Genomic DNA, 18731 nt, shown 5'->3' with positions numbered 1-18731 from the left:
TAACGAATGGGCACTGGGAGTTGAACCCAGCCCTAAAACAATCGTTGGTTAGAGGAATCCGGGAGTACGGATACTCCTCGGCCATAACCCGTTCGTTCCCGCTAAGGTTTGAGCATTTTTCCTAACTGTCCTTACTGATTTGCAACTCGTTTCTCTGTCATTACTACTGATGGGTGTCTTCGGTTTTCCCATTGCTATCTATAGGTGGGTGTCTGTGGTTTTCCCCCTTTACAATGATATTGGACATCGTTGGTCCCTTCGCTAGGCTTGAGCGGCATACTGTCCTTTAGGTGGGTGTCCGTGGTTTTCCCCCTTTACAATAATATTGAGCATCTTTGGCTCCTTCGCTATGTTGAGCGGCCTAATGTCCTTTAGGTGGGTGTCCGTGGTTTTCCCCCTTTACAATACTATTGAGCATCTTTGGCTCCTTCGCTATGTTGAGCGGCCTACTGTCTTTTAGGTGGGTGTCCGTGGTTTTCCCCCTTTACAATACTATTGAGCATCTTTGGCTCCTTCGCTATGTTGAGCGGTATATTACTTCTTTTCTTTTCTCTTTGCCTAGCAACCTATGGAATCCGAATGGGCACTGGGAGTTGAACCCAGCCCTAAAACAATCGTTGGTTAAAGGAATCCGGGAGTACGGATACTCCTCGGCCATAACCCGTTCGGTTCCCTAGGACTAATGCATTTTAAACTGACCCTAACTGTCCCTACTTGAGCATGTTTGGCTCTTTTGCGTTTCCGATCGCGTCCTAACTGTTTCTAGCTATCCTTGTTTGAGCAAATTTGTCACCTTCGCTATATTGAGCGGTATCTAGTGTTAGTTTTCTTTACTTCATGCGTGTATTTTTTTTTCTTTTTTTTTTCGTTAATCTTTCCTTGTGGTTAGCCGATTCATTGCAGTGTCGTTTTACAAATTAACTACTCAAACCCAATAATTATTTAGGGTGGATAAAAGTGTAACCACTTGACGTCCTCGTTTTTACTTATTGCAGACGTTGGAGAAATCCACGGATTTTCATCTGACCTCCCCATTTCCTGTAACGATACCCTCTTAATTTGTTTCTTGTCCTGAGGTTTCGCAGCCTCCGAATACCTATACTGTTCTCTGCGGATTTTTATCTTCTTGCTTATTTTTCTGTTGGCTTGAAATACGCTGTGGCAAATCTTAGTAACTTTGTTCACAGGCTCCGTATCTATTGCTGTATTTGTTTTGACATTCTCAGGATTCTCATGATAGCATACGAACTTCGTGTCATCCATCGTTTGCTCATTTTCTTCATCTCGTTGTTCTATTTGATCTTCTTCTACCTTCTTCTGTTCTTCTTCCTTGTTTGAAATGGTATGCTTAAGAATACCGTTAGTAAATCCTACGTGTTTTTGTCCAAGGTTTATCACATCCACATATTGACTGATGAATTCCATACCTAAACGAGCTGACGAACTTTCTAGCCCTGTTACTACGTGAAATTTGGTGGGGTACACAGCGTTTCCTAAAAGTAGATCAACAGTGCACACTCCTATCAACGATATATTGAGACCTGGTTTTCCCACTAACGACGTTTGGTCTGATAAATCCAATCGAGTTACGCCTATCTTTTGTGCCATTTTGTAGTCTAGCAGATTCACCTCTGTACCAGTATCTATAACATATTCGGTATTGTATGATGGGTTTGCTACGGTAGACAAAGTGACATGTATTTGTCTGTTTGAAGACGAGCTCAACGGATGATGCACGTGTATAGCTGATTCTGTTTTTCTTGTTGTTGCCTCTGTATAATTCTTCCGTTGTATATTATTGTTACTGCCCTGTTTTTTGAATACTTGTGCTAGTAAGTTAAACTTCCATTCCTTTACCAAATTTTTTCGAAATTTGGAGAATCTCCGCGGGCTTTCGGGTTCCCCAGTTATTCGTTTTTTGAATCATTTTCATCATTACCTTCGTTCGCCGGATGATTAACGAACCTTACTTTTCTTCGGTGGTTTCCTAGTGGTGGACTATCCCTCGCATCTGCGTATGCGTATCTGATGTCAGACCCCATGTTATCATCGTACCCATCCTGTCTCCCTTCGTCTCTATGATCTTTTCTATAGTAATTCCCCTCGCTGTGATCGGCTTGTTGCCATTCATTTTCAAAAGGCTGTTGATACTGTCTGTGCTCTTCATAATATCTGCTATCCTGCCAACCTGACGTATTCTTATCATCGTACACCTCGGAAAACCCTGTATCACGATTGTAGTCATAGTCACGATATCCATCCCAGGGTGGGTAAGGTGCCTGCGCTGCTTTCAATCGTCTTGTCGCTTCTGTAACCCGATCAACATTTTCATGCATCTTTCCTAAATAATCCATGAGGGCTTCAAGTTTCATATTGTTTTGCATAAGTGCTAGCACTTTTAAATTTTCGTCGTTCAGCCCCGTAACAAAATGATGTTTTATATGCCGACTTGCATATTCCATCAATGCTTCGTTGTCTGGTGCATACGATGATACCAACTCCACAATTTGTCGGGCCCTATCTTTATACTTCCGAAACGTTTCCTGAGGCTTTTGGCATAATGTTTCGGTTAAGTGGAATATAGCCTCAACACTATATTGTACTCCTAATTCCTGACAAAGCAGCTCTTTTAGGTCCGCCCATGTACCAGCTTTAATCCGAGAGTAGTGTCTCACTGCATCACCCCTCAATTTAGAGTAAACTATGTCAAGTAGTATATCTTCTTCTACAAGATTACGCTCATGTATCCGGTCTATCTGGTTAACGAACTGCTCGAGTTCATCCGCTGAGCCTCGAAACTCAGGAATACGCGCGATAACACTCGTGATCGGGTAATCTTTTGCTACACTCATTTTCAAGCCCGTAAATTAGTCACCTCGCTCGGATTGTTTTCGCTGAAACCGTTTTCACTACGTTCCCCGAGTTCTCTAAGACTGGGTGCAATAGGTACACTATATATTGACTCTTTCACTTTCAATAGGTAGGGAGCTAACTCCAATTATTGCGACTACCTGCATTTCCTACTTCTTTCAGCTTGTTCACTGCGAAGTCGTCTTTCTCTCATCAAAAGACAAAAAAAAGAACAGCAAAAAAAAACTAATGCTGCTGGCTCACAATTTTGTTGTTCCTGGGAAGGCAGTATTCTTACCATAACCCTAGTAGCGTTGCTTTCATCTCGGGTCGATCTCTGATATCCGCGCCGGACGATTCTCCGTTGTCCGCTCTCTTGCGTATGAAGTGCAGCGACTCGTTGTTCTGCGCTTGTAGATTCTTCTGACTGCTGTCCTGCGCACTGGAAGGATTCTCGCCGTGCTGCTACTGTCTTTTTGTCTTCGTTTTAATGCACTCACTATTTTCACACTTTTGTCTTTCTATTAAATGTCACTACTTTTTTTTTTCTATACTTCACTGTACCACCTTCGCGACCCACCGGGTCACTACTAAATGATACAGGGATAAGCATCCCACCGCTGTCACCAAATGATGAAGCCCGAGTGGCTAAGGCTGAATGGCTTCTACCAATTTCCTTAAACTTTGCTATCAGAAGCGAAGCGGACTTCCAAACGACGAGGAAACGGACTTTTAATTAAAACGCAACAAGGATAAGTTCTAGGTCTCCCTGGCACTTCCAGGTCAAAACTGCGGCCTTTATTACAATATTTCGATTCCTTATATACTATTTGGCTAACCCCGCTGGCCCGCTACCTTCCTTCCACTTCCCGCTTATCAGTGCTTATCAAAACGTGCGTTACCGAATTCGCCCAATCCGCCAACGCAGCGCTTCCCACGCTTCGAAAGGAAACGAGCTGATGCTGCATTCCTTGTTTTGGTTTCCGTCGCTTATCATCGCTTATCAAGACGTCCCCGAATTTGTCCAATCCGCCAACTCAGCGTTTCCCACGCTTTGAGAGGAAACGAGCTGATGCGGCATTCCTTGCTTGGTTTCCATCGCTTATCAGCGCTTATCAAGACACGTTTCGACAGGCATCAACCTGTTCGGTCAAACTTCCAGTCGTAGCGATGCATTCCTCGATGTAACCCGAAACCCGGGTTCCGGACATTGGGTGCGTACGAACTTCGTGTTGATGCATCGCGAAATCATGCGGTGGCCACGCAGGTTGGCATGCGCGATCTTCAGTGTTCAGTGCGGACATGCTCGTAATACGAACTTCGTGTTGATGCATCGCGGAATCATGCGGCGGCCACGCAGGTTGGTGTTCGCGATCTTCAGTGTTCGGTGCGCACACGCTTGTAATCCGAACTCCGCGGCGTATTGGCATGTGCGACCTTCTGCGTTTGCTGACGCGTAGTCCGGCTTCCGTGATGACGATTCTGCCTTACGCACGCGGCTTGCTAGCTGCGTGCTGGTGGGGACACTCGCTGATTCCCAGGGTTTTGCTGACACGGTGTTTTGTGTTTTGGGTCTCGTCTGCCGATTGGTGGGATTGGCGGTTGCACGGGTTCGGGGTTCGGGGTATTACGACGTACGTTGCGTTTCCCATGTTGGTTGAACTTGTCCGCGGGCACGGAATAGCTGGTGTTTGTAGGCTTCGGGCGGGAAGGACTGGAGGCGGCAAGGTGGTGGACCAGCTGGGTCGCTTCAATAGATTTAATCCAAAATCTCTTAGAAAGCGTTACTTCTAGCGTTACATATAAGCAAAACGGTTTCTTCGTTACTTGCCATGATGATTTGTTTCACTTCCATGTATTGCAAGTGGGATATGGAGCACTTTTGGTGTCTGTCGAGAAGGAAAAAAACATAGCACTTTTCCCAACCCTTGCTCCTTCAAACGCTTAGAACTTTTTTGTCTTTCGTCCGATCTTCGATTTTACCCCCATATTTGACGTCGCAAATTTAACTTCCTTTCTTTTGGTACCTTTGGCGTCCTTCTAGCTCTTCTAGTTTTCGAGATATTCATGTTTTGTCGTCGACCTTCGTTCCAAACAAGTTCTTCGTGTAATTGCAAAAACTGGTAGAGTAATTCCAAAATCTCACAGAAAGCGTCACTTCTAGCGTTACATAAAAGCAAAACGGTTTCTTCGTTACTTGCCATGATGATTTGTTTCACTTCTGTTAGCGCCGTAAAGTAGGCAAAGGATGCCCCAGTAGCACAGTCCTTTGCATAAGATAATTATGTTACCAGTAGTAGATATGTTAGTGATAGATAAGTAATAAGTGTTTGTGAGATAAGATCTAGCGTTAAGATAACATGTTAGATTACATCAATAAATGTATTTTAGTCTAAGCTGAACCATCGACTTGAGCTATCGGAACATTGGTCCTGCGAACCGGATAGAATTTGGATTCTTGTAACATTCATCCGGAGTAAACCGCGTTAGAGAGTTGATTCGCGGAAAGAGTTTGAGTTCAGTGGATGGTAGTTAGATTCACTAGTTCGTGGTGGTTGCCGTGGTGAAATTGTGACCATTGGACCTGTACGTGAACGACCGTGTCAAGCGGCAACCAAATCCAGCAAAGCGCGCGCGAATTTGAGTCGACGCTACAGTGTGGCACAAAAAGTTGGCGGTTGGCGTATAAGGATTAGCGTTTCTCGGGACAAAAATAATAAGGAAAATGCCCGTTTCGGACAAAATGGTGCGTCAGTTGAAACGCGTATACAACGACAAGTTAGCGGGAGTTGATTTTTTTTATGAGTTCGTCGAAAATTATACCGAAAACCAGCAGTGCCAGATAAGCAGCCTCCTCATTTCGCTAGAAGAGGCTAAGAGTAACTTCGAAAGTGCGAGAGAAAAGTTACTAACGGAACACGAAGAATGTGATACGGTGGAACTTTTGACTGAAAAACAAGCCTTCTACGGGAAGTTCCATCGGGTGAAGGGCTTTCTGTTGGAGAAGCAAGATGGGGCGGACGGCCATAGGCCGGCTGCAAATAGTACAATGGCGAATGCAAGTTTTACAAATTCGCAAGTGAGGCTTCCCAAAATTGATCTACCGGCGTTCGATGGTGATAAAACAAAATGGATGAGCTTCAAGGACCGCTTCACTGCAATGGTTCACGATGCAGAGTTGTCGGACATAATGAAGCTGCAATATTTGTTGGCTTCGCTAAAAGGAGATGCTGCCAGGTTATTCGACCACGTAAAGCTTGTAGAAGGAAACTAAAACAGTACGTGGCAAGCTTTGTTGGATCGGTTTGATGATGCGAAGATGCTGAAACGGGACTACTTCAAGGCGTTGGTGGATCTGCAACCGATGGCTGCCGCAACGGCGGAGGAATTGACTCGTATCGTCAACGAATCGAAGCGCTTAGTGCTTGGGATGGACAGATTGCAGGAGCCTGTATCTTCCTGGGATACCCCATTATCAAGTCTGGTAAGATACAAGTTCGACGAGCAAACACTAATGGCTTTCGAACTTATTGCAGCCGAGCAGAAGACGGATACCTTTAAGGCATTGATGGAGTTTTGTGAGCGGCGCCTCAAGATTTTGACAAACTCGGTCGTCCACACGCAAAACAGGATCGATACGAAGCCGGCAACCAGGGGAACAAATCATGATCATCAAATTACTCGAAAGCCTACACAAAGACCGTATCCAGCTTCAATGTCCTGTGCAGCTCAGACAGGCAACATGCTCAGAGGGTGTGTGTTGTGTAAGGCCGATCATCATATCGCAAGATGCGAGAGATTTGCAAAGATGTCGTTGTCAGAGCGCCAACAGATTGCGAAGGTTGAGTCTTTGTGCTTCAACTGCTTAGGAAAGGAGCATCAAGCAAGATTCTGTAAGGCCCAGTCAAGATGCGGAAACTGTCAGAAACGACATCACACCTTAGTATGCAACAAAACCAATCCGATTACCCCGAGAACAGAGAGCAGCATAAGCGCCATCACGTACATACCAGCTCCAGTTGATTCGCAGCCTTCACAAGAGAAAATGATTTGGTTGTCAACGGCTCAGGTGTTGATTTGCAATGATGAAGGTAGAGAATTTCCAGCTAGAGCGTTGCTAGACCAGGGGTCGCAATCCAACTTCATGAGCGAACGGTTGGTACAGCAGTTGAAGCTGAAGAAAAGGCGACTAAATAAACCTTTGTCCGGCATCGGAGCAGTTTCGCTAAAGGCAGAGACGATGGTGGTAGCTACCATGAAATCACGAGCGTCAACCTTTGTGTCTCGAGTGAATTGGTTGGTGCTGCGAAACATAACAGCCAACTTTCCAGCGCAAACTCGGAATACGGAGTCCTGGAACATTCCCCAAGCACTGATATTGGCAGATCCAGCATTCTTCCGGAGTGAGCGGATAGACCTTCTGATTGGTGCAGAGTTATTTGGCGAGTTGCTCCAACAAGGTCAATTAAAGTTAGCACCTCACTTGCCAAAGCTCCTGGAGTCCAGCCTTGGTTGGATTGTATGCGGCAGGGAAGAACGAGTCTCTGAAGATGCAGCTGAGGTCGTCTGTTCCTGTTTGGCTGACAACGATCTTGGGGCAATATTTGAGAAGCTGGCTAGCCTGGAAGCGATACCGGAAGAACGTGTACGGTCCGAGCAAGATGAGGAATGTGAAAACCTTTATCTAAACACAACGAGGCGCACCGAGTCGGGAAGGTATGTCGTTAACTTGCCCAAGGTAGCCAACTTCGAAGAAAGGCTGAGAGACTCACTTCAACCAGCATTGAAAAGGTTAGCGGCCATTGAAAGGCGTATGATCAAGGAGCCGAACCTGGGTGCCGCGTACAAGGAATTTATGTCCGAATACATCAGACTAGGGCATATGACAAAGGTGTCAACTTATGTAGAAGATAAGATGGCAGAGGGCACGCCACGGTTTTACCTACCGCACCATGCAGTTTGGAAGACTGATGGATTGACGAAAAAGTGTCGAGTGGTGTTCGATGCATCATGCCGTTGTGGTACCGGGCTAAGCTTAAACGACATTTTGTTGACTGGACCGCGATTACAAGATGACATAGAAGTCATTCTTCTCAGATTCAGGATGAGGCCTGTGGCCTTTGTGGCTGATGTAGAAAAAATGTATCGGCAGGTCTTGGTGGCGGAAGAAGATAAAAATCTACAACGAATATTATGGAGAGAAACCGCCAATGATCCAGTTGGGGTCTACGTTCTGAATACGGTAACGTATGGGACCGCGTGTGCACCCTTCCTAGCAATCAGGACATTATTTAAGATTTTCGAAGATGAAGGGCATCAGTTTCCCATGGCGTCACGCTGCGCAAATGATTTCTATGTTGACGACATCTTGTCCGGCGCAGCGACCATAGAGGAAGCGGGAAACATGGTAAAGGAGCTCAGTGAGTTGCTCAGCATGGGAGGGTTTGGCCTCCGCAAGTGGGCTTCCAATGAGCCAGAAGCACTTGCAGCAATCACACCAGAGCACATCGCGAAGGCAGGAAATTATGAGTTTGGGACGGAGCCTACAGGTACGGTGTCCACATTGGGCTTGTCGTGGAACACATCGTCGGACGTCTTGAGTGTTCAAGTTAGGCTACCGCCACAGATCGAAACCCTACGCACGAAACGGCAGGTATCGGGATGCCTCGCGAAAGTATATGATCCATTAGGATTCCTCGATCCTGTTAAGATGAAGGCAAAGCTGATTTTGCAACGTATAGTAACTTTGAAGGATGCCAAGGGAAAACGCTGGGACTGGGACGATGTGTTACCAGAAGGCTTGTTTGCAGAATGGATGGCGTTCTTTCCCCAACTTACGGCACTATCAAAGATAGAAGTTCCAAGACCAGTGGTAACGGATAGCAGTATGGAAAAACAAGTGCATATATTCTGCGACGCATCGGAAAGGGGGTATGGAGCTTGTTGTTACATCCGTGGTCAGAAAGTTGGCGAAAAGGCGACAGTGAACTTCTTTATATCGAAATCGAAGTTGGTATCGTTGAAGCAAAAGATAACGATCGCTAGATTGGAGTTATGTGCAGCGCTCTTGGGCAGCAACTTATATCGGTTAGTGAAGAAGGTCCTGCCGGAAGGAGCACCTGCCTTTTTATGTACGGATTCCATGACTGTGTGGCATTGGGTGAATTCTCCTCATGGAAATTGGAAGACATTCGTAGCGAATCGCACATCAAAGATCCAGCGGAACGCGGAAGGAGCTCAATGGAGGCACGTACCGGGAGTCGAGAACCCGGCGGATCTAGTGTCTAGAGGTGTGGATCCGGAGGCTCTTATCGACACCAAGCAATGGTGGTCGGGGCCAACATGGCTCTCCTTGGAAGAAGAATCGTGGCCAGCATTGCCAAACAAGGCCAAGGCATTGGAACCTACAGGCGAAGAACGAGCAACAGCGGTACTAGTCTCTTCGCTCGACGAAGAGAACTTTAGTGACCGACTCTACTCCCTGTGCTCCACATACACGAAGCTGCGCAGAGTGGTGGGATATTGTCAGCGATATCTCCATGCTCTAAGGTCGCAGGCAAAACCAATGTCAGAGGAAATGGCACCTTTGACCACTGAGGATTTAAGGAAGGCGGAGTCAACGCTTTGCCGCTTGGCACAGAGGGAGCAGTTGACGGCAGAGCTGGACACGTTGAAGAAAGGAAGGAGTTTGCCTAGTGCTTCGGGCTTGAGGTTTTGCGATCCATTTCTGGGCGAAGACGGATTGATTCGAGTCAAGGGACGGCTTCAGAACGCGCATATGAGTGAGGCAGCAAAGCATCCCAAAATAATTCCCAAAGGACATCCGTTGGCGAGGTTGTTGGCGTTACATTACCATGTCAACTTGCTTCATGCTGGGCCACAGTTGATGTTGACCTCATTACGACAACGATTTTGGATCATGGGAGTGAGGTCAGTGGTTCGGCAAGTGCAGCGGCAGTGTGTCAGCTGCTTCAAGAATAAGCCGAAGCTGGTGGTGCAACCAATGGGAGAGTTACCTGCAGCAAGAGTAGCGGAAGCGAGACCGTTTGCCATATCGGGTGTGGATTACAGTGTACATCAAGGGCGGTCATAGGAAGGCAGCACCCACAAAGGCATACATCGCAGTGTTTGTGTGCTTCGTTACGCGGGCAGTGCATCTGGAGTTGGTTTCCTCTCTGTCCACGGCAGCCTTCATAGCGGCACTCCGAAGATTCGTGTCGAAGCGAGGATTAGTGGCTGAACTGCACTCCGACAATGGCACCAACTTCAAGGGAGCCGCCAACGAACTGCGTAAACTCTATGATCTGCTTAGTTCCTCTCAATTTCAGGCAGAGGTAACAACTTGGAGCAGCGAACGAGGTTTGAAATGGAGTTTCATTCCGCCCGGAGCTCCCCACTTCGGAGGACTTTGGGAGGCAGCGGTTAAGTCAATGAAGCGTCACCTACATCGTGTATTGGGAGACGCAGCAGCCACGTATGAAGATATGGTCACGCTGTTGGCGCAGGTAGAAGGTTTATTTACGCAGGTAGAAGGTTGGCGCAGGTAGAAGGGCTTTATCACGGGTTCAAATATGCAGCAGGTCCCGGATATTGATCTGCGGGATATTCCGGAAGGCAGGTTGAATCATTGGCGGGTGATTCAACAGCGATTTCAGCACTTTTGGGCTCGATGGCGATCCGAGTATCTGCACCAGCTGCACGTTAGGAATAAGTGGAGTATGCCTGCGACGGCTATAGAACCTGGAATAATGGTTATCATTCGTGATGATAATATGCCACCAAACAAATGGCCATTGGCACGAGTGATAGAAGTGCACCCAGGGAAGGACGGGATAGTCAGGGTAGTTACTTTACGCACAGCTCAGTCCGATAAAATGAAAAGGCCAGTTGCCAAGTTATGTGTACTTCCATTTGAGGGCAACAGAAAGGAAGGAGGACAGGTTCAACAGTGTAAATAGTTTAATTAGTTTATAAAAATTTGAATTTTTATGGTGGTCGGGATGTTAGCGCCGTAAAGTAGGCAAAGGATGCCCCAGTAGCACAGTCCTTTGCATAAGATAATTATGTTACCAGTAGTAGATATGTTAGTGATAGATAAGTAATAAGTGTTTGTGAGATAAGATCTAGCGTTAAGATAACATGTTAGATTACATCAATAAATGTATTTTAGTCTAAGCTGAACCATCGACTTGAGCTATCGGAACAACTTCCATGTATTGCAAGTGGGATATGGAGCACTTGTGGTGTCGGTCGAGATGGAAAAAAACATAGCACCTTCCCAACCTCTGCTCTTTCAAGGACTTTTGTCTTTTTTTTCTTTCGTCCGATCTTCGATTTGACCACCATGATAGATTTAATCCAAAATCTCTTAGAAAGCGTTACTTCTAGCGTTACATATAAGCAAAACGGTTTCTTCGTTACTTGCCATGATGATTTGTTTCACTTCCATGTATTGCAAGTGGGATATGGAGCACTTTTGGTGTCGGTCGAGAAGGAAAAAAACATAGCACCTTTCCCAACCCTTGCTCCTTCAAACGCTTAGAACTTTTTTGTCTTTCGTCCGATCTTCGATTTTACCCCCATATTTGATGTCGCAAATTTAATTTCCTTTCTTTTGGTACCTTTGGCGTCCTTCTAGCTCTTCTAGTTTTCGAGATATTCATGTTTTGTCGTCGACCTTCGTTCCAAACAAGTTCTTCGTGTAATTGCAAAAACTGGTAGAGTAATTCCAAAATCTCACAGAAAGCGTTACTTCTAGCGTTACATAAAAGCAAAACGGTTTCTTCGTTACTTGCCATGATGATTTGTTTCACTTCCATGTATTGCAAGTGGGATATGGAGCACTTTTGGTGTCGGTCGAGATGGAAAAAAACATAGCACCTTCCCAACCTCTGCTCTTTCAAGGACTTTTGTCTTTTTTTTCTTTCGTCCGATCTTCGATTTGACCACCATGATAGATTTAATCCAAAATCTCTTAGAAAGCGTTACTTCTAGCGTTACATATAAGCAAAACGGTTTTTTCGTTACTTGCCATGATGGTTTGTTTCACTTCCATGTATTGCAAGTGGGATATGGAGCACTTTTGGTGTCGGTCGAGATGGAAAAAAACATAGCACTTTTCCCAACCCTTGCTCCTTCAAACGCTTAGAACTTTTTTGTCTTTCGTCCGATCTTCGATTTTACCCCCATATTTGACGTCGCAAATTTAACTTCCTTTCTTTTGGTACCTTTGGCGTCCTTCTAGCTCTTCTAGTTTTCGAGATATTCATGTTTTGTCGTCGACCTTCGTTCCAAACAAGTTCTTCGTGTAATTGCAAAAACTGGTAGAGTAATTCCAAAATCTCTTAGAAAGCGTTACTTCTAGCGTTACATAAAAGCAAAACGGTTTCTTCGTTACTTGCCATGATGATTTGTTTCACTTCCATGTATTGCAAGTGGGATATGGAGCACTTTTGGTGTCGGTCGAGATGGAAAAAAACATAGCACCTTCCCAACCTCTGCTCTTTCAAGGACTTTTGTCTTTTTTTTCTTTCGTCCGATCTTCGATTTGACCACCATGATAGATTTAATCCAAAATCTCTTAGAAAGCGTTACTTCTAGCGTTACATATAAGCAAAACGGTTTTTTCGTTACTTGCCATGATGGTTTGTTTCACTTCCATGTATTGCAAGTGGGATATGGAGCACTTTTGGTGTCGGTCGAGATGGAAAAAAACATAGCACTTTTCCCAACCCTTGCTCCTTCAAACGCTTAGAACTTTTTTGTCTTTCGTCCGATCTTCGATTTTACCCCCATATTTGACGTCGCAAATTTAACTTCCTTTCTTTTGGTACCTTTGGCGTCCTTCTAGCTCTTCTAGTTTTCGAGATATTCATGTTTTGTCGTCGACCTTCGTTCCAAACAAGTTCTTCGTGTAATTGCAAAAACTGGTAGAGTAATTCCAAAATCTCACAGAAAGCGTCACTTCTAGCGTTACATAAAAGCAAAACGGTTTCTTCGTTACTTGCCATGATGATTTGTTTCACTTCCATGTATTGCAAGTGGGATATGGAGCACTTTTGGTGTCGGTCGCGATGGAAAAAAACATAGCACCTTTCCCAACCTCTGCTCTGTCAAGGACTTTTGTCTTTTTTTTCTTTCGTCCGATCTTCGATTTGACCACCATGATAGATTTAATCCAAAATCTCTTAGAAAGCGTTACTTCTAGCGTTGCATATAAGCAAAACGGTTTTTTCGTTACTTGCCATGATGATTTGTTTCACTTCCATGTATTGCAAGTGGGATATGGAGCACTTTTGGTGTCGGTCTAGAAGGAAAAAAACATAGCACTTTTCCCAACCCTTGCTCCTTCAAACGCTTAGAACTTTTTTGTCTTTCGTCCGATCTTCGATTTTACCCCCATATTTGACGTCGCAAATTTAACTTCCTTTCTTTTGGTACCTTTGGCGTCCTTCTAGCTCTTCTAGTTTTCGAGATATTCATGTTTTGTCGTCGACCTTCGTTCCAAACAAGTTCTTCGTGTAATTGCAAAAACTGGTAGAGTAATTCCAAAATCTCACAGAAAGCGTTACTTCTAGCGTTACATAAAAGCAAAACGGTTTCTTCGTTACTTGCCATGATGATTTGTTTCACTTCCATGTATTGCAAGTGGGATATGGAGCACTTGTGGTGTCGGTCGAGATGGAAAAAAACATAGCACCTTCCCAACCTCTGCTCTTTCAAGGACTTTTGTCTTTCTTTTCTTTCGTCCGATCTTCGATTTGACCACCATGTTAGATTTAATCCAAAATCTCTTAGAAAGCGTTACTTCTAGCGTTACATATAAGCAAAACGGTATCTTCGTTACTTGCCATGATGATTTGTTTCACTTCCATGTATTGCAAGTGGGATATGGAGCACTTTTGGTGTCGGTCTAGAAGGAAAAAAACATAGCACTTTTCCCAACCCTTGCTCCTTCAAACGCTTAGAACTTTTTTGTCTTTCGTCCGATCTTCGATTTTACCCCCATATTTGACGTCGCAAATTTAACTTCCTTTCTTTTGGTACCTTTGGCGTCCTTCTAGCTCTTCTAGTTTTCGAGATATTCATGTTTTGTCGTCGACCTTCGTTCCAAACAAGTTCTTCGTGTTATTGCAAAAACTGGTAGAGTAATTCCAAAATCTCACAGAAAGCGTTACTTCTAGCGTTACATAAAAGCAAAACGGTTTCTTCGTTACTTGCCATGATGATTTGTTTCACTTCCATGTATTGCAAGTGGGATATGGAGCACTTTTGATGTCGGTCCAGATGGAAAAAAACATAGCACCTTTCCCAACCTCTGCTCTTTGAAGGACTTTTGTCTTTTTTTTCTTTCGTCCGATCTTCGATTTGACCATAATGATAGATTAATTCCAAAATCTCACAGAAAGCGTTACTTCTAGCGTTACATATAAGCAAAACGGTATCTTCGTTACTTGCCATGATGATTTGTTTCACTTCCATGTATTGCAAGTGGGATATGGAGCACTTTTGGTGTCGGTCGAGAAGGAAAAAAACATAGCACTTTTCCCAACCCTTGCTCCTTCAAACGCATAGAACTTTTTTGTCTTTCGTCCGATCTTCGATTTTACCTCCATATTTGGTGTCGCAAATTTAATTTCCTTTCTTTTGGTACCTTTGGCGTCCTTCTAGCTCTTCTAGTTTTCGAGATATTCATGTTTTGTCGTCGACCTTCGTTCCATACAAGTTCTTCGTGTAATTGCAAAAACTGGTAGAGTAATTCCAAAATCTCACAGAAAGCGTTACTTCTAGCGTTACATAAATGCAAAACGGTTTCTTCTTTACTTGCCATGATGATTTGTTTCACTTCCATGTATTGCAAGTGGGATATGGAGCACTTTTGGTGTCGGTCGAGATGGAAAAAAACATAGCACCTTTCCCAACCTCTGCTCTTTCAAGGACTTTTGTCTTTTTTTTCTTTCGTCCGATCTTCGATTTGACCACCATGATAGATTTAATCCAAAATCTCTTAGAAAGCGTTACTTCTAGCGTTACATATAAGCAAAACGGTATCTTCGTTACTTGCCATGATGATTTGTTTCACTTCCATGTATTGCAAGTGGGATATGGAGCACTTTTGGTGTCGGTCGAGAAGGAAAAAAACATAGCACTTTTCCCAACCCTTGCTCCTTCAAACGCTTAGAACTTTTTTGTCTTTCGTCCGATCTTCGATTTTACCCCCATATTTGATGTCGCAAATTAATTTTTCCTTTCTTTTGGTACCTTTGGCGTCCTTCTAGCTCTTCTAGTTTTCGAGATATTCATGTTTTGTCGTCGACCTTCGTTCCAAACAAGTTCTTCGTGTAATTGCAAAAACTGGTAGAGTAATTCCAAAATCTCACAGAAAGCGTTACTTCTAGCGTTACATAAAAGCAAAACGGTTTCTTCGTTACTTGCCATGATGATTTGTTTCACTTCCATGTATTGCAAGTGGGATATGGAGCACTTGTGGTGTCGGTCGAGATGGAAAAAAACATAGCACTTTCCCAACCTCTGCTCTTTCAAGGACTTTTGTCTTTTTTTTCTTTCGTCCGATCTTCGATTTGACCACCATGATAGATTTAATCCAAAATCTCTTAGAAAGCGTTACTTCTAGCGTTACATATAAGCAAAACGGTATCTTCGTTACTTGCCATGATGATTTGTTTCACTTCCATGTATTGCAAGTGGGATATGGAGCACTTTTGGTGTCGGTCGAGAAGGAAAAAAACATAGCACTTTTCCCAACCCTTGCTCCTTCAAACGCTTAGAACTTTTTTGTCTTTCGTCCGATCTTCGATTTGACCCCCATATTTGGTGTCGCAAATTTAATTTCCTTTCTTTTAATACCTTTGGCGTCCTTCTAACTCTTCTAGTTTTCGAGATATTCATGTTTTGTCGTCGACCTTCGTTCCAAACAAGTTCTTCGTGTAATTGCAAAAACTGGTAGAGTAATTCCAAAATCTCACAGAAAGCGTTACTTCTAGCGTTACATAAAAGCAAAACGGTTTCTTCGTTACTTGCCATGATGATTTGTTTCACTTCCACGTATTGCAAGTGGGATATGGAGCACTTTTGGTGTCGGTCGAGATGGAAAAAAACATAGCACCTTTCCCAACCTCTGCTCTTTCAAGGACTTTTGTCTTTTTTTTCTTTCGTCCGATCTTCGATTTGACCAACATGATAGATTTAATCCAAAATATCTTAGAAAGCGTTACTTCTAGCGTTACATATAAGCAAAACGGTATCTTCGTTACTTGCCATGATGATTTGTTTCACTTCCATGTTTTGCAAGTGGGATATGGAGCACTTTTGGTGTCGGTCAAGAAGGAAAAAAACATAGCACTTTTCCCAACCCTTGCTCCTTCAAACGCTTAGAACTTTTTTGTCTTTCGTCCGATCTTCGATTTGACCCCCATATTTGGTGTTGCAAATTTAATTTCCTTTCTTTTGGTACCTTTGGCGTCCTTCTAGCTCTTCTGGTTTTCGAGATATTCATGTTTTGTCGTCGACCTTCGTTCCAAACAAGTTCTTCGTGTAATTGCAAAAACTGGTAGAGTAATTCCAAAATCTCACAGAAAGCGTTACTTCTAGCGTTACATAAAAGCAAAACGGTTTCTTCGTTACTTGCCATGATGATTTGTTTCACTTCCATGTATTGCAAGTGGGATATGGAGCACTTTTGGTGTCGGTCGCGATGGAAAAAAACATAGCACCTTTCCCAACCTCTGCTCTGTCAAGGACTTTTGTCTTTTTTTTCTTTCGTCCGATCTTCGATTTGACCACCTTGATAGATTAATTCCAAAATCTCACAGAAAGCGTTACTTCTAGCGTTACATATAAGCAAAACGGTTTTTTCGTTACTTGCCATGATGATTTGTTTCACTTCCAAGTATTGCAAGTGGGATATGGAGCACTTTTGGTGTCGGTCGAGATGGAAAAAAACATAGCACCTTTCCCAACCTCTGCTCTTTCAAGGGCTTTTGTCTTTTTTTTCTTTCGTCCGATCTTCGATTTGACCACCATGATAGATTTAATCCAAAATCTCTTAGAAAGCGTTACTTCTAGCGTTACATATAAGCAAAACGGTTTCTTCGTTACTTGCCATGATGATTTGTTTCACTTCCATGTATTGCAAGTGGGATATGGAGCACTTTTGGTGTCTGTCGAGAAGGAAAAAAACATAGCACTTTTCCCAACCCTTGCTCCTTCAAACGCTTAGAACTTTTTTGTCTTTCGTCCGATCTTCGATTTTACCCCCATATTTGACGTCGCAAATTTAACTTCCTTTCTTTTGGTACCTTTGGCGTCCTTCTAGCTCTTCTAGTTTTCGAGATATTCATGTTTTGTCGTCGACCTTCGTTCCAAACAAGTTCTTCGTGTAATTGCAAAAACTGGTAGAGTAATTCCAAAATCTCACAGAAAGCGTCACTTCTAGCGTTACATAAAAGCAAAACGGTTTCTTCGTTACTTGCCATGATGATTTGTTTCACTTCTGTTAGCGCCGTAAAGTAGGCAAAGGATGCCCCAGTAGCACAGTCCTTTGCATAAGATAATTATGTTACCAGTAGTAGATATGTTAGTGATAGATAAGTAATAAGTGTTTGTGAGATAAGATCTAGCGTTAAGATAACATGTTAGATTACATCAATAAATGTATTTTAGTCTAAGCTGAACCATCGACTTGAGCTATCGGAACATTGGTCCTGCGAACCGGATAGAATTTGGATTCTTGTAACATTCATCCGGAGTAAACCGCGTTAGAGAGTTGATTCGCGGAAAGAGTTTGAGTTCAGTGGATGGTAGTTAGATTCACTAGTTCGTGGTGGTTGCCGTGGTGAAATTGTGACCATTGGACCTGTACGTGAACGACCGTGTCAAGCGGCAACCAAATCCAGCAAAGCGCGCGCGAATTTGAGTCGACGCTACAGTGTGGCACAAAAAGTTGGCGGTTGGCGTATAAGGATTAGCGTTTCTCGGGACAAAAATAATAAGGAAAATGCCCGTTTCGGACAAAATGGTGCGTCAGTTGAAACGCGTATACAACGACAAGTTAGCGGGAGTTGATTTTTTTTATGAGTTCGTCGAAAATTATACCGAAAACCAGCAGTGCCAGATAAGCAGCCTCCTCATTTCGCTAGAAGAGGCTAAGAGTAACTTCGAAAGTGCGAGAGAAAAGTTACTAACGGAACACGAAGAATGTGATACGGTGGAACTTTTGACTGAAAAACAAGCCTTCTACGGGAAGTTCCATCGGGTGAAGGGCTTTCTGTTGGAGAAGCAAGATGGGGCGGACGGCCATAGGCCGGCTGCAAATAGTACAATGGCGAATGCAAGTTTTACAAATTCGCAAGTGAGGCTTCCCAAAATTGATCTACCGGCGTTCGATGGTGATAAAACAAAATGGATGAGCTTCAAGGACCGCTTCACTGCAATGGTTCACGATGCAGAGTTGTCGGACATAATGAAGCTGCAATATTTGTTGGCTTCGCTAAAAGGAGATGCTGCCAGGTTATTCGACCACGTAAAGCTTGTAGAAGGAAACTAAAACAGTACGTGGCAAGCTTTGTTGGATCGGTTTGATGATGCGAAGATGCTGAAACGGGACTACTTCAAGGCGTTGGTGGATCTGCAACCGATGGCTGCCGCAACGGCGGAGGAATTGACTCGTATCGTCAACGAATCGAAGCGCTTAGTGCTTGGGATGGACAGATTGCAGGAGCCTGTATCTTCCTGGGATACCCCATTATCAAGTCTGGTAAGATACAAGTTCGACGAGCAAACACTAATGGCTTTCGAACTTATTGCAGCCGAGCAGAAGACGGATACCTTTAAGGCATTGATGGAGTTTTGTGAGCGGCGCC

At 43.9% G+C, this 18731-nt stretch overlaps 1 protein-coding gene across 1 annotated transcript; it reads left to right on the top strand.

Annotated features, from left to right (window-relative positions):
- Positions 1-6169: 6169 nt before the first annotated feature.
- Positions 6170-10184, top strand: LOC131292965 (uncharacterized; the record flags this gene model as incomplete). Its single annotated transcript, XM_058321047.1, has 2 exons — positions 6170-9536; positions 9922-10184. Coding segments are annotated over exons 1-2 (3630 nt in total), but the record flags the coding sequence as incomplete, so codon positions are not given.
- Positions 10185-18731: the final 8547 nt, after the last annotated feature.

This window comes from Anopheles ziemanni, unplaced genomic scaffold (assembly GCF_943734765.1).
Source record: "Anopheles ziemanni unplaced genomic scaffold, idAnoZiCoDA_A2_x.2 scaffold_95_ctg1, whole genome shotgun sequence".
NCBI lineage: Eukaryota > Metazoa > Arthropoda > Insecta > Diptera > Culicidae > Anopheles > Anopheles ziemanni.
Note: the sequence above shows the minus strand (reverse complement) of the source record. Positions and strands in the feature narration are given on the sequence as shown.